The sequence below is a fragment of the Diospyros lotus genome, chromosome 9 (genome assembly GCF_014633365.1).
Source record: "Diospyros lotus cultivar Yz01 chromosome 9, ASM1463336v1, whole genome shotgun sequence".
Classification (NCBI taxonomy): Eukaryota; Viridiplantae; Streptophyta; class Magnoliopsida; order Ericales; family Ebenaceae; genus Diospyros; species Diospyros lotus.
Genome location: NC_068346.1, coordinates 4,359,755 through 4,375,934, shown reverse-complemented (window position 1 = coordinate 4,375,934; position 16,180 = coordinate 4,359,755). Strand labels below are relative to the sequence as shown.

Here is a 16,180-nt window from a genome sequence, read left to right as displayed (position 1 = left end):
GGGGCCGAGCCGAGCGAGACCGATCTAAGATTCACAAGGCCTTGGCCTGCATAGCATAGCCTAAAGTAACAACGAATTGTACCCAACACTGCCACCAAGGCCTTGTGAATCTTAGATTGGTCTCACTCGACTCGACTCCATTTCTTCAAAGTCTTTTACAATTAAATAATTAATTTTTATAAATTATTATACAAAAATTTAAATTATCAACTTAGTTTTTGTATACATTTTGTTGTAACATACCCTCCGTGATATTTCATCTAGAGGACCTCTAGAGGAGTCTCCCTAGAGAAGTTAGTCTGAGCCCAGGAAAATGTCTTTTTCCATAAGGGTTTTCGAGAGCTCCATTCCCTAAAAACCTGAGTAGTCTTTTGAAGGCCTTTTGAGGACTAATTTTTCAAAAGGCTTGGCCAATATTCTAAAGACCCTTTAGAGAACTAACTTGCTTAACGGTTTTGCCCACTAAGGTCTTCTCTAAGGTTATTGATTATTTTATTTTATTTGAATTTTATTTTATAGTTTAAAGTATTTGAATCAAATTTATAATTTATTAATAAATATTTATTATTTATTTCAAATTAAATTTATTAAATAAAATATAGTTATAATAAAAAAATCGTTTTTAAAATTTCAAAGCAAACACGTTTTCTAATTTTCTGTTTTAAGAAATAATTTTTCAAAATGACAAAAAGAACGCATTTTCAAAAATTTCAAAACAGACACTCAAAACACAAAAATAAAATACAAAGAGAACACCACCTAAGTCACTCAATCTTGACCCGAAAAATTCTTGAGAACCAGACAAGCTTACAGAATGAGAGCTAAAAGACTAAAATGTCCTCGCCCACATTGTATTATACTCTTTCTAATATAATGTAAGTGAGAGTATTTTAGTTTTTTAGCTTCTATTCTGTAAGTATGTCTGTCCACTTATCTGGCCTTGTAGAAGAACTCGATTGACCCATTTGATTAGTCCATGTGTTGGCTCGCAAACACTATTTGTTTGATACCACTAATTTATACACATTTTGGGCTATTGATCTTTGAGATAAAAGCTTTCATATGCTACAAAGTTAGCCTCAATTGATATAATATTCACTTCACATTAAATTTATTTCAAATTTAATTGAATCATTTTTCAATCAAATAAAAGTCTACACTAACTCTAAAATCCATCAAACTTATAACTTCGACAACATGTTTCCCTATCAATTGAGAAATGGATTAATTATTTTTGCGACATTTTTTTCAAAATGAATATGGATTTAGATTTTAGATAGATTTCTTTAAGATGAATATAAATTCTTTAAGAAAGTATTATACCCAATTTATCATTTGAGTGTGAAAGTGAAAGGAGGGAACGGAAATTAGCCCTGACATTTAAACCTCCGTCGCGCGGGAAATGCCGGCAACGTCGAGCGTCGAGCCAGAGGAAGCCAATCTGCGCAACGCACTGCTTTCTCTACTGTCGTCCCGTAGACTCCAAACCTCGCCGGCGAGGGAGCTGAAGTATATCAGGCGAATTCACGCCGTCATCATCACCTGTGGCCTCTCGGAAGACAGCTTCTTACTGAGCAGCCTCCTCCACCATGCCCTCCCCGCCATTGCCGCTGATCTTGCTTACGTTTTCTCCCTCTTTGGCCACGCCAAAGCACCCAATATCCGCCTATGCAATGCGATTATCAAGGCGTTATCAAGATGTCCAGAGCCCCGGATGGCACTCGCTTGTTTCGCCAGGATGCGCCGCGAAGGTGTACCTCCTGACAAGCACACCTTTCCTTCGCTTCTCAAGGCCCTGTCGATGTGTCGAAACCAGAACCCGTTTCAGTTTTGTGCTCAGATCTTGAAGTGTGGATTGGTTTCTGATCGTTTTGTGCAGAACTCGTTGGTGTCTGCTTTAGCGAATTGCGGGCGGGTTGACGTTGCACGCCAGGTGTTCGATGAAATGGGGACAAAAGACGTGATTTCTTGGACGGCTCTGATTGATGGGTATGTTAGAAGCGGTTTCCCTGTGGAAGCGTTGAAGTGTTTTGCGGAGATGAAATCAACGAGTGTAACGGTTGATGAAATGACTATTTCTTGTGTTCTCCGTGCTGCTGGAATGATGGGAACTGTTTGGTTTGGGAGGTGGGTTCATGGATTCTATGTAGCATCAGGCCGAGTCCATTGGGATGCCCATGTGGGTAGTGCTCTTGTAGATATGTATTCTACGTGTGGATATTGTGACGATGCTCAGAAAGTGTTTGAGGAAACCCCGTGTAAAAATGTTGTTTGTTGGACCGCTCTCATAACCGGTTATGTGCAATGTAATAGGCTTAGAGATGCACTAATTGTTTTTGAAAACATGCTTGTAGAAAAAAGACAACCCAATCAACTTACTTTAACGATCGTTCTCAGTGCTTGTGCTCAACTAGGGGCATTGGCTCATGGGAAGTGGGCTCATAAATACATAATTGGAAATGGCTTGGAAGTGAATTCAAGACTCGGTACGGCTCTGATAGATATGTATGCAAAATGTGGGTGTATTCATGAGGCTTTCTTGGTTTTTGAGAAGCTGCCTGTCAAAGATTTGCATCCCTGGACTGCCATGATAAATGGATTTGCAATTCACGGGAATGCCCTGAACTCCTTGAGTCTCTTCTCTAATATGTTACACTCTGGGGTTAGACCCAATGAAGTTACTTTACTTGGCGTTCTTAGTGCTTGCTCTCATGGAGGTCTTGTTGAAGAGGGGCGCGAACTATTTGGGTCCATGTACTCTGTTCATAATTTAGAGCCTAGAGTCAATCACTATGGTTGTATGGTTGACCTCCTAGGGAGGGCAGGATATTTGGAGGAAGCAATGAAGCTAATCGAGGCCATGCCTATGGAACCCACTCCCGGTGTATGGGGCGCTCTGTTTAATGCCTGCATGATTCAGAAAGCTTATGAATTAGGTGCACAGGTAGGCGAACGTCTAATCAAGCTACAACCACATCATAGTGGCAGATATGCGCTTCTGGCAAATTTATACTCAAATTGTCAAAATTGGGAAGCAGCGGCCCATGTAAGGAAACTCATGAAATGGAAGGGAGTGGAAAAGGCACCAGGATGTAGCTGGTTGGAATTAAATGGTTTAGTTCGTGAGTTCATTGCCTTTGGTAATTCAAATGTTGAATCAAAGGATATATATTTAGTCTTGGATAGCATGGTGATCCAGTCAGAACTTTGTTGTTGTATTGAAGACACTGACCTATTGATGTTTAATGTTGACTGAAGCGGGGATAACAAATCGTACAAGCCCTGAGATCTTTCACTTCCAGGAGAAGTGAGTTCTGGACTTACTGTTCAGTCAACGAGACTTCACCTTCTTTAATGCAATGTTTTAATTCCTTCTATTCAACTACTTTGACCATTCTCAAACACCTCATAACATTTTCAGGGCGCTTGAAGATTTGGCATTTATGTAAGATTTCTCGCGTACTGCCCTTTCAATGGGTTTTGAAGATAAAATCCTTTACTTTATTGTTGGTCCATTACTAGACTTAGGTAAATCCATGAACTCAATTCAACTATACCTTCTTATTCGTACCAAGCCTAAGAATTTTTATTATATATATATATATATATATATTAGGAGTAAAAGAATTATATGACGAACAAGTGGTTCCCTCTCTTGCTACCAGTTGATCCTCAATCAAACCTGTCCCCTTGTTGCATCAGCTAATCTTAATGTTATTCTTGGATCTTGTTGGTGATTGAGAAAATAATATAAATATCCCCATTGGAGTATTTTGACACATATTACAAGTTTGTTTCACCTTTTTGTAGGTCTATGAATATTAGTATTTGCTTCCTCATTCTATGCATCCCCTTTTTCGTCAAGGGAAAACAAAATAATTGCAGTGGGTCGAATTTGGTGCCATTTATTTATGCTCTGTCTATTGAACAAAACTTAACTAATTAATACAACTTTTCCATGGATGCATACGGATTTCCTATTAAAGGGAAATTTGAAAAAGAACATTTTTGAATTGGGACATGAGATCTGATAGATGTCCAATGCATTGGGCATACCATGTGGAATGGTGTACAGATATATTATGCTGAAGAACTTTGGCTCTGTTTTCTTCCTTTCTCCAAATGAAAACCATTGAACCGATACAAACCGTTTTTGAATTGCAGTGCTTTTTGTGGCCTGATTAAGAAGGACCATGAAATGGTTTATCATATGCCAATTGAGTTTCACCAGAATCCATATAAATGGCATCTCTGGTTATATCTCATGTAAATGAGTCTAGCTTCTTATAGATGATATTATTCCTAGCAAAGAGTTTAATCTTGTTTGATTTTTGATTGTCCCTTTTTAGTTAGTTTCAATTGTCTTTTCTGTTTTCATGTTCTTTTGTTTGTTTCATGTCATTCATTCTCACAAAATGGCAATCCTTGGAAATTTTGCAGGATGATGCTCAAATGTTTCTTGTACTAAATCATGATGTTGCAGCTCCCCGGTATCTTTCTTAATACAATTCTCTACCCGTCGTCAACAAAATGAAGGTACATCCGCCTTTTGAAAGAACCAATGCTGCCTACTTTTGAAACAATTAATGTTGGCTACCTTCTGTTGTAATAACAGGATTCAACTACAAGCCAATTCCGTCATCTCCCATCTGCTGAGCTCTCTATATTTCTAGAAGTACAGCTAAAAGAAACTGTGTAATGGTTGGGATTGTTTCCTTGTATTGCCCAGTTTGGTTTTCTTTGTCTTTTCTACATAACAAATAGACACATTCTGCATCATCCCTATTTTTCTGTTTCCATGCGCTCATAAAGCTCCATCTCCAAATATTTCCCAAAATATATACGGACCCATGAGCTTAGTTCAGGTCACATTCACGTATGCTTCTTCTGTTGTGTAACAACATTCAATCTTTTGTTTATTAGGTGAGGAAACACACATCAGGCCTCGTGGTGGGGTATGCTCTTTTGGCATCCCGGCTTCTGCCTAAAAGTGCCAAAAGCTCCATCTCGCCCGCCTACTCTTCTCCTTTTCCGGCACGGCAAAGCGCGGCCAAAAGGTAACCCCAGGTCCCTCTCAACTTTGTAGTAGTTAGCAATAGTTTTCAGGATCAGCAAGCATTCATGGTAGTTGTATAATTAGGTTCAATAATCTACACAAAGCTGGCCCACACTTTGTGAAAGTTTGAAAGAGTATGGTCATCCATAAAAATAAGGGTTATGCTATACGAACAAATTGGTGGACAATTCTCACTGTAAATTACAAATTTATTTTTTTTTCCCTCTAAATTTGCTACCCTACTTCCTTTGCTTCTTCCTTATACTCTCTCTCTTTCTCCACCGTTGTTCGCCGCCATGGCTGTTCTCACCGCCGTTGTAGTCGCCGCCGCAACTGCTTTCGCCATGGATGCAGCCACCTTTGCCGCCGTCTTTCTCCATGGACGCAGTCGTCTCCGCCGTTGTTCACCTCCCCCATTCTAGTTGCTATTGACACCTCCATCTCCTCTCTCTCCCTTTCCCCCTCTCTCTTTTCTCGTTCTTGGCACTATTAGCCTCCAATGCAGCCTCAGTCATTGTCGTTCATCGTTGCTGACGCCTCCATGCCCTCTTTTTCTCTTTTTGTGGGTCTTCTTATTTTCGTCAGCAACTTCTCTCCGTCCTCTGGAGATGTATATTTATTGAAAATGTATATTTTATCTAAATATAAAATTTACATATATATAAATATACATAAATATGTTTTTAAATACAACTATAAACTATAAACATATTATACAAAATTATGTAAATTAAATTAACTCATTTTGTAACTTTTAAAATTTTTAGCTTGTAACATGTTAAGGGTTGGTTTGCTATTTTTAAAAAATCATTTTGTAGTTTTATAATTATCTTATATTCATCACAATATACTTATATTTCTTCTCTTTATCATTCATATAAAATATAAAATTTTATATATTTTGTATCTATTTTATATATAAATAATTATATATTTTTATGTTATTATTTATTTATATTACTTGAAATAAAAAGTTAAAAATTATATGTAAAGTTGTATCAAACTATTAGTATATATTTTTATTTAAAATATATATATATATTAACCTTAAATTATATATAAATATATTTTCAATAAATATATTACATATTTATGTGTTAGTTTAAGTTTTTAAAAATTATAAACAAAATAGTTAACTCATACAACACGTTAAGTGTTTTTATGATTTATGATAGGTTAAAATGTGTATTTTTTTTGTCACAATTTTAAAAGTATTAAATGCAATATAATGAACAATAAATATAAAAAATAAATATACATATTTTTATCAGAATGATTAGGAACAGCGGTGAGAATAACGGTGAAATTGGTGAGAGCGAAGATGATTGTGTCTATGGCGAAAGACGACGGAAGCAGTTGTAGTGATGACTACAATAGTTGTGAGAACAACCACAACAATGAATAATAGTGGAGAGAGAAAGTAAGTATGAGAAAGAAGTAGAAGAAGTAGGGTAGCAAATTTAGAGAAGAAAGTAAAGGATAAATTTGTAATTTAGAGTTAGAATTGTCCACCGATCAATTCGTGTAGCATAACCCTAAAAATAATTGACAAGTTCAATTCATATGGCCTATAGGTCAACTTGTCTAGATGTAGAAATAATAATAATAATAATAATGGGCATTTCATATGAGTATTATTAATTAATTATTATTTTATTACTTATAATAAATAAGATAAATTATTTGGGAAATGCCAAACTTTTACCTTATTTTTAATTTTTTTATCAAACTTTTAGGGATTGTTGAAAACTTTTTTATTTTGTAATTCTAATTTTTTATTTGTTGTGTCTAATAAAGTGGATCCATACCTAAAGAAAGAGCCCTAAAAGTCTATCAAAAGAAGTTCACGTAAATAAGTCACAGGTGTATGAAGTCATCGGATGATCGAGAAATTAAAAGACAATTGAGTGATATCACCCAAGATCGAGGCCTTCGAGAGACTCCGAGAGCCACCCAGACCTAGACATGGCCACGGTTCATGAACCGCCGGTTCCGGTTCAAGAAATCTTTGAACCTGAATCGAACCGCCCAAGGGCGGTTTGGGACGGTTCGGTTCCGGTTCCGGTTCGGTCAACGGTTTGGACCGGTTCGGTCAACGGTTTGAGCCGATTCGGTCAACGGTTCCGGTTCCGGTTCAAACCGAATTTTTTTAATTTTTTTTAAATATTGTTGTATTCAATTTTGGTCCTTGTTCCGTTGTTCAGTTCGGTTTGGTTTCGATTTTTAATTGTTAAATGTAATTGTAAATATAAATATTCTCAACCATATTTTTAATAAAAAAACACTACTAAAAATTGAAGAAATATAAGTAATAATTTCATTAAAAATAATTAAAACAACTAAACAAGTATGTAATACAAGTAATTAATTTTTACAAATGTGAAAAATAAAAAATAAAAAATAGAATTAGACTTAATTTCATTAAAAAATAATTACAACAAAAATGTAATACAAGAAATTAATTTTTACAAATGTGAAAAAAAATAAAATATAGACTTGGATGAGTTGGATCCTACGCATCTTCATTGGAGTCGGAAGTCGCCGTTGTTGAACCATCATTAACCCATTCGTCAGATGATGATGAATGGATAAGTTCTTCTTGACGTCGCATGTTAGCTCTTTCCCAATCATCGAGGCAAACTTGAGTTTCCAATGATTCTGGAGCCAATCTTGATCTTCTTTCGTCCAAAATGTTGCCTCCACTACTGAATGTTTGTTCAACGGCTACAGTTGAAGCTGGAATTGCAAGAAGTTGACTTGCAATAATTGCAAGAGTTGGAAATGTCTCCTTGTGCCTTTTCCACCACTCCAAAATTTCAAAATTTAAACCTGTATCATCACCAAACTCAAAAACTGTGGTTAGATAAGTTTCGAGCTCCGAATGTGAGCTCGATCTAGGTTTTTTCCTCCTTTGATCTAAAAATTTATGACCCCATTTCATTGGTTGGGAGGAAGACGAATGCGAAGCCATGGATGGAAATGATTCTTCACTACTAGGAGCAATAACATATGCTTCATATAATTGATTGCATAAAGTTCTAACCTTAGAAATTATAATATTCACATCAATTTCTTCATTATTTTCTAATCCTAACAACGAATAATAGTTAGACAAACACTCAATTAAACCATCAAATTTACACCTAGGATCAAATACCATAGTAACAAGAGAAATTTCAGGAATAAATTGATAATAACGTAACCATTTTTCTCTCATTTCTAAAACAGCATGACAAATTTCTTCAACATTAATTTCTTCCATTAATACACCGGCCACATTCATTGCTTCTATTAAAAATTGATGTGAAGTTGGTTTATAAACATTACTAAGTGTATGAGTAGCATCATTAAAAATTCGTAAAATATTCAAAATTGAACTACAAACATTCCACATAGTTGGAAAAATAGGATATTGTGGAATATAATTTGCTGCAAAAGAATACAATAAATCTTTATATTCAAAAGATTGATTAAGTAATTTAAAAGTTGAGTTCCAACGAGTAGGGACATCTTTTGAAAAACGTTTTGGGGTTTGACCATTGGAGGTGCAAAAATATGCCCATGCTTTTGCAGTTCGAGGGTGTACCCAAATATAAGAAATAACATTTCTAATTGGATCTAAATAAGAATTAAGTGACTTAATACCATCTTGAACACATAAATTTAAAACATGGCATGCACATCTAACATGAAAAAATCTTCCACCAAAATTTGGTTGGCAAATTCTTTTCAATTCATTAATAGAAGCAGTATTAGCCGATGCATTATCAAAAGAAATTGAAAAAATTCTATTAACTAATCTATATTCTTGTAAAATTTGTTGAATTAATTTACAAATATTTTTAGCATTATGACTTTCATCAAAACATCGATACGCAAGAATTCTTTTTTGTAAAACATAATTTTCATCAACCCAATGACAAGTAATACCCATATATGAATGAGTTTGCCAATGATCACTCCAAATATCACTACAAATAGAAACATTAATATTATTGTTTTGAAAATATGTTATCAATTCAATTTTTGAGTTTTTAAACAATTTTAACAAATTCCTTTTCAAAGTATTTCTAGGAATTGATTTAAAACTAGGATTAACAAAGTTTTGACAAAATCGAGTAAAACCTAATTTTTCACCAAAACTAAAAGATAAATGATCAATTGCTACCATTTTAGCTAAACCAGACCTACAATTAGCTTCATTATAATGAAATAATTGAGGAGAGTTTGAAGAGGTAGCAAACCCGGATATTTGTGTTTGATCGCGGCTCAATCCAACCTTGAGCGGGTGCTTTGTTTGCAAATGTCAGGCGAAAGTACCATATCCACCTCCTTGCTTGAATTTGTATACCTGATTACAATAATTACAAGATACATCAAATTTACCATCTCCTTTTGGTGTTTTCTTGAAATGAATATTAAAAATATCAGAAAAAGAAATTTTTCCACCTCTCTTTTGTTGAGTTTCACTCTCTTGTGTTTGAAAATTTTGAGATTCAAACTCAACATTTTTAAAATTTCTACCTTCACTTGCCATTTTTTTGAAAAAAGTATGATAATAAAAAAATATAATAATGATAAAATAATATAGTAACAAGTAATAAATAATTAACAATATAATTGAATAAATTGATAAATAACAAAATGAGAAGATTGAAGAAATTGAAATTGAAATATTAAATGAGAGACAAAATTGAGAGAATAATAGCTTGAGACTTGAGAGAGAGAGAGAGAGAAAGTGTGAAAAATGAGTGGGGAAGGGAGGGGTATATATAGATAGGAATTATAAAATTAAAAAAAAAATTAATAAAATTGGCTTGGGGGGGGGTGGCAGCCAACGGTCCAATTTTGGACCGTTGGGGGAGGGGGGCACGGGGGGGGGGGGTTTTCTGGTTCCGCTGAACCGGAACCGGCGGTTCCGGTTCCCCGGAACCTTGAACCGGAACCGAACCGAATTTCGCCGGTTCAGTCCGGTTCCGGTTCGGCCGGTTCCGGGTCCGGTTCCGGTTCGAACCGCCGGTCCAGTTCAATTTTGGCCATGTCTACCCAGACCCAAAAACCTATCTCTTAGTTGCGCAAGAGACCATTTTGATATACTATAAACTTCGAGATACTTGATTTTCAAACACTACTTATCTTCGATGTTCTCACCTACAAATTCGTAATAAAGCCTAAAATGCTTGTCGAGAATTAAATAAGAGACTTCTCTTTTAACAGAAGTATGCTCACAATTTTACTGTGATTATAATTTTACTTCACACACAAAACTAACTTAAGCATTGGGAAAGCTCATGGGTCTTCACTTGCGTCTCTAACTGATTTCTTCATTGTACATCACTTGTAGACCTACACTCGAGACATTCTTCCATTGTGATCGAGACACTCTCTCTTACAAACAAAATTTATTGTTACATTTGGGTTCCAACACTATTGACTAATTGAATCTATTATTAGAAAATAGAATAATTATTTTTTTAATTTTATAATATGAATTAAAAAGCAACAACAATAAATTTTTAAAAAATAAATGCTATGACTTTGTGAAATATAAAATATTAATATATTTTTAATTATAAAATTAAAGTTAAAAATTGAATGGAGCTTTGATTTTTTCAACATCTCTCATAAATTTGTATTTAATTTCCAATTTTATAACATCATAATGCATCATTAAACGTTGAGATGAGTGATGTGGTGAACAATGAATAGATTATATTTACAGTAATGTTATGTACACAAATAACTTCCACAAATTCATATAACATGTATAAAATTCATAATAATTTTATTTAAATTTAACAATAGATATGCTCATATCACAAAAAATTCACAATAATTTTATTTTAAATTAATAATAAATTTGTTCTCTGTTATAAATTATTATTATTTTTGAATAAAATATTATAATTGTTCGTCTGTATAGCACAGATTACTTTGATAATATAAAATTGAAATTATGTTGAATATTTAATATTTTTTTTATAATTTATTTCAAAATTGGAAAATTTCACATTACACCCCTAATGTTAGGTTGTAATTTCTCTCATATCATTAATTAATTCTCGTTAAATATTAAAACATAATCAAAATAATCTTTATTTAAATATTTTTTATTTTTATTTATTCAAATCCTGTATTTATTTCTCTCTTCAAATTGTGAACGATAATAATAGTAATAATAACGGTAGCAAGTTCTATCTTTCTCTCTTTATTCTGTTGGTTGTATTTTTCTCTTGCCTATCTCTTCTCTCTCTTAAATCTAAATCTGGGTTCAACACATATGTCGATGATGAATTTAGATCTGGATTCATCATTGACTTCTTCTTTTTCTATTCTTTTTTTTATTCATCTTTTCTCTTTCTTCTTAAACTCGTATTTAGGATTTTTTTCTTGCTTCATTGCCACGTGTTGGCGATGAACCCCTCTCCATCAGCAATTTTTTTTTCTTCTTTTTCGTCCTTTTATTCTTTTTCTTTGTTTCTTGTTTCTCAAATCTAGCGACGATGATAAACTCAAACCTAAATTTATTGTTGATATTTGCAATAAATTAATAAATTCTGACTGAATTATTTTTTAATTTTATATTCAAGATTAGAGGAGAAAGAATAAAAAATAAATTAATTATTTCACTTCTTTACTTAACAAATAAAAATATCATTATTATTTTTTAAACATAAAAAAAAAATCATAATTTTGCCAGACTTGTTAATTAGCGTGAGAGTCCCACCATTTGTTCCCATGCGGTCACAGCCTTCTTCCCACCGCCTTTCGCGTCCGGAATTTATCCTCCTCCGAAATACTTCTACTGCCCGCATCTTTCTGCATTTCCACTTTTACCCTTTCCCATTCAACTTTGGAAATTAATTATAATGAACCAAATATGAAGCATATAAAAAATAATTTGTCTATTTTGAGGGCAGGGGAAAAGAAGAAATATTTTTATTTTTTGGTTTTTAAACATTATTTATCTGTTCTATCTTATATTTAAGTTTAAAATATTCTTATTTTATGAGAATAAGATGTATTTATTATAAATATAAATTAATAGGAATAGTTTAAATTTAAAAATACACATTTTATGAAAGATAAATATTATTTATTTCTTCCCGTCTCACAAGGGACTTTCTATTTTATAACATATTTCATATAATCAAGCATGGCTCGCTTAAGCATATTAATTTTTTATTATTCTTAAAAGTTATAATCGGGTTGAATGAGCTGGCTTTTACTTAATTCGAACTCAAAATCGTGTTTGAAGTCAAATTTATTAAGAATCTATCAATCTTGAATTTGATTTGTCAAAAACTTATTTATTAATCTTGAGCTCGAACTCGAACAAACTTATTTAGGTAACGTTTATTAAAATGAATAAGATAAGAGAGTATCAAGATAAGTTTGGAATCGTTTTCAGAACAAAATATGAAATGATCAAAATAAAGTTGAGAAGTAGTTGTTTATTAAATTTTTTAAAATACACTAGAGGATATAGATGATACAAATGTCATTTTTTTTATCAATAAAGATCAAGATATGCTTATCTTGAGGGGGAGAGAGATAAGCATATCTTGAAAGATCAAGATAAGATGTTGTTATGCGTATTTCTTGCACCACTCCTTATGGGTTAGACTCAGTTCAATGGACTGACTCAATCAATCGAAGCCCAACAAATCTAAGCGAACTCATCAAAGAGAGCTCATACACCACCGAAATTCGAATCTCATAAAGGGAGCTTCCAGCAAAGCCCCTAGCGAGCTCTCAATAAAACTCTCAGTTCACTAGATCGGTCAGATTACTGGCTTAAAAACACCCAACTCACATAGATGACAAAGCTACCGAACAGCTAGAAGTAGGGCTCATCTACTTTATCTGAAATGGACAATGCTTCTCGAAAATAGAATCTCATTCCCGATTTTATGTAAATGATAAGGACTATTTATCCCCTATTATATCGTCTTTATATTTTTATATTTTTTTAAAATTATAAATGTCTCTCGTTATAAATAAGAGTAAAAAAGACATCATATTTATAATAATAATAATACAAATCAAACACAAATGGGCTGAGGAAGGTTATTCTAGTCATTCGAACACGCATTCGCGAAAGAAGAAGGAATTTTCCCGGAGAATGCCTTAAAGTTTACGCAGAATCGGGGGCCATCCCATCGTTGTCGCGACAGAAGCCCGATCAACTCTTGCATATCTGGAAAACGCAGAAAAGGCAAAAGGGTGACTTATCGTATTCGCATTCGCAAATCCACCCTCTCTCTCTCTCTCTCCCTGTATGGATCATATATAAATTTTCTTACCCCACCGTCTTCATCTGCCCGTCGCTCCGTTTTCTCAGAAATTTTTCGCTTTGCAGCGACTTTTCCGGGAAAAGGCCGATTCGCCGATTGTTTACTATGTATATCACGGAGAAATCTCTCTTTGCCTCGTTCCCCACGCCCTTCCGTGCGTTCGGGAAGCGTTCTTCGCCGACTAGCTTCGATCTCGTCGCTCGCTCCTTCGATGATAGCGTGCTTCGTGGTCTCAAGGCCTTGAATCCGCCTGCCTCCAACACGCCGTTGATCGGCCTGTCTTGGCTATCGTCGGCCGTTGACTTCCTCGCTTCCGTCCACGTCGAAGCGCGGGACGTTCTTGCCAACCTTAGCTCGTCCGACGACACGATCAAGTTGTACTTGGACGGCTCCGTTAAGGTATTGGACCTCTGCAACTTCGTTTCCGCCGAGATCGAGCGGTTGAGGCAGCGTCGCCTTCTGATCAATTTCGCACTTCTCCTCCTCGATGACGAAAAAAGGTCGCCTGAAAAGCTCCGGAGAGCTGTGAACTCGCTCTCCGACGAACCGAAAACCGGTACTCGTCAGAAGAACGTCGATCCGAACGGTCTGGTGCGCGATCTGGCCGATCGCTTCCTAAGTCCACTGCCAAGTGGCCGGATCTCGAACGCCGAGGAGCTGGCCCGGCGCACCTTGTACGCCGTCGGAGTGGTGACGGTTTTCGTCTTCGGCGCGGTGGTTTCCGCTTTGAGCGGCGGAGGTTCGGCCAAGATTGACGTCTCGGCGACCGGTTTCCCCTGGGCTGACTCGCTGAGTCAACTCCGATCCGCGATTTTGAACCGGCGAGTTCTGGAGGAGATTGGTGACGTGGAAACGCGGGCGGGGCGAGCGCGTGATACGGTAAACGATGTCGGCCAAGGAAACGAAGCGAGCCACGCCAAGTTGGGAAACGCCGTTAAGGAGCTGAGGGCGGCATCCGAGAGGTTGACGGAGGGCCTCGACCGTTTGGCTAACGGCGTCAACGGCGTGTTCCGCTTGGTTTTGGGCACGAGAGACGGCATTTTAGATGCGCATAGAAAAAGGCACGAAGGTGATTATGAGAAAAAACAAAAGAAATGAAACGACATGGAATCGAAGAAAAGTTATCCATTTGCTTGTTTTCTTATACGTGTGGAAAATGGAGAAATAAAACGAAAATTCATAAACCCATTGACTTAAATTTCTCACATGCATCAAGCCCTTGAATATGGTGATGCAATAGTCTCTTGCACATTTTTGGGAGCTTGGAACATTGTCAGGACTTGAGTTCGAGTTCCATACTATTTTCGTATGGAACTATAGAATCATTTGTGTCTATTCTTAAGACTAGAGACACGAATTTATTTGTACACTTAAAGTTAGATCAAAGTAAATCATAGGTTTAAAAAGAGTGGGATGGTCTAAACTAAATGTTATATGTGATTATTTCTCGAATTTTTCACATTATTTTTATAGTAGCATGCGACGAAAGGACAAAGATAAACAAAATTGACGATATATTCTTTAGAATTATAAAAAAATAAAATTATAGATAGAAATTATTAAAAAGTTAAATATAATTAATTATAATTAGATGTTCAATGCATACTTAAAATTTGTTTCCTGACCAATCAAATTTTAAAGGATGCTTAATCTTGTTCTTGCAAAAATACAAATAATCATGGAATTGTATGTAGCGCTTTGTCATTGTCGTGTGTGACCATCTAGATGTATACAATGTAAAGAGATGTTAAGACTTTTGTTTTATTTTTAATTTTTTTTGAGACAAATTTCTTTCACTTTTGTTTATATTCATCTTTCACGTAAGTAGGGGGGGTTTTAATGGCCTTTGTCTGTCTTTACATATTCAAATCATCATCATCATCATTATAGAAGCATAGTTGTTCTATATCGTGTATTTTTTTTATTTCCAATAGATGTCATTCTAAACCTAATCTTGTTGCGGACAACCAACCATTCAGAGAGTAGAATAACTATTTGGTTGATTTCCATTTGTAAACGCTTTTGTTATTATATGTATAATAATATATATTTGGGATGGCCCCGTCGTGGATGATTCTTGGCCGGCCTCTATGTATCAAGTCTTATATTTCGCTAATTTTAGGTACTAAATTAATATTTGCCTATTTATCCTCGTATTACTAGGAATATACAAAAGTTTAATTTAATCAAAATAATTAATCAAAATTATCAATTAAATTCAATTTTAATTAAAGTCAATTCGGCTCAATTATTAAATTTAATAATTTCAATTATGTTGACTAAGTTTAATTTTTATACCAAAATAAACGAACAAAACAGAATTTTTATTTTTTGAGATTTTTTTATTTTCTTTCATTTTTTTGGATTCTTCAGTTTGTCCGATTCAATTTTTTTTTGTATTTTTTCAATTAATTTGATTTTTTTATGTTTATTCAGTTTTTTCTATTTTCAATCATTTCGATTTAATTTTTTACACAAATTTGATTCATTCGATTTTAACATTTCAATCAATTTAGTAAACGAAAAAGTCTAGAGAGCCTGACGAACTTACCGACCGCCTTATCGAAAGGGGGCAAAAGGACAATTTTGCTCCGTCCACTTTGCAAAGTGGGCCATTACTGCTCTCTCCCTACTCGCTCGTCTCCCTTCCATGGCTGTCACCTCATCGTTGCCCTTGACTCACATTCTTTGAAGATGCAGCGACGATCGACGAGGCAAGATAAGATGAAGGCAACGAGGTGATAGGGGCGAGGTGCAACGGTGAGACGAGGGCAGCGACGAAGCGACGACCATGAAAGGGAGACGAGTGAGCAAGGAGAGAACAATA

General features: G+C 35.0%; 2 protein-coding genes across 8 annotated transcripts; both read left to right on the top strand.

Annotated features, from left to right (window-relative positions):
- Positions 1–1,365: 1,365 nt before the first annotated feature.
- LOC127809525 (pentatricopeptide repeat-containing protein At1g50270) lies at positions 1,366–5,880 on the top strand. Of its 7 annotated transcripts, none has more exons than XM_052348381.1 (4): positions 1,366–3,307; positions 3,422–3,445; positions 4,441–4,701; positions 4,924–5,880. In XM_052348381.1, exon 1 carries the CDS (start codon positions 1,403–1,405, stop codon positions 3,254–3,256), a length of 1,854 nt encoding a protein of 617 aa, XP_052204341.1. In that variant the 5' UTR covers positions 1,366–1,402; the 3' UTR covers positions 3,257–3,307; positions 3,422–3,445; positions 4,441–4,701; positions 4,924–5,880. The 7 variants fall into 7 exon arrangements, with proteins under 7 accessions (XP_052204341.1, XP_052204336.1, XP_052204339.1 ...); XM_052348376.1 differs by having other exon boundaries at positions 3,422–3,528; XM_052348379.1 differs by having other exon boundaries at positions 1,366–3,445; positions 4,441–4,536; positions 4,616–4,701.
- A 7,304-nt stretch (positions 5,881–13,184) lies between these two features.
- On the top strand, positions 13,185–14,537 carry LOC127809750 (protein BPS1, chloroplastic-like). The gene has a single exon (XM_052348781.1). It carries the CDS (start codon positions 13,459–13,461, stop codon positions 14,449–14,451), a length of 993 nt encoding a protein of 330 aa, XP_052204741.1. The 5' UTR covers positions 13,185–13,458; the 3' UTR covers positions 14,452–14,537.
- The last annotated feature ends 1,643 nt before the right edge of the window (positions 14,538–16,180 follow it).

What these genes read in the sequence shown, in the direction of transcription:
- LOC127809525 (XM_052348380.1), top strand. Translation starts at nt 1,403, where the DNA reads ATGCCGGCAACGTCGAGCGTCGAGCCAGAGGAAGCCAATCTGCGCAAC.
- LOC127809750 (XM_052348781.1), top strand. Translation starts at nt 13,459, where the DNA reads ATGTATATCACGGAGAAATCTCTCTTTGCCTCGTTCCCCACGCCCTTC.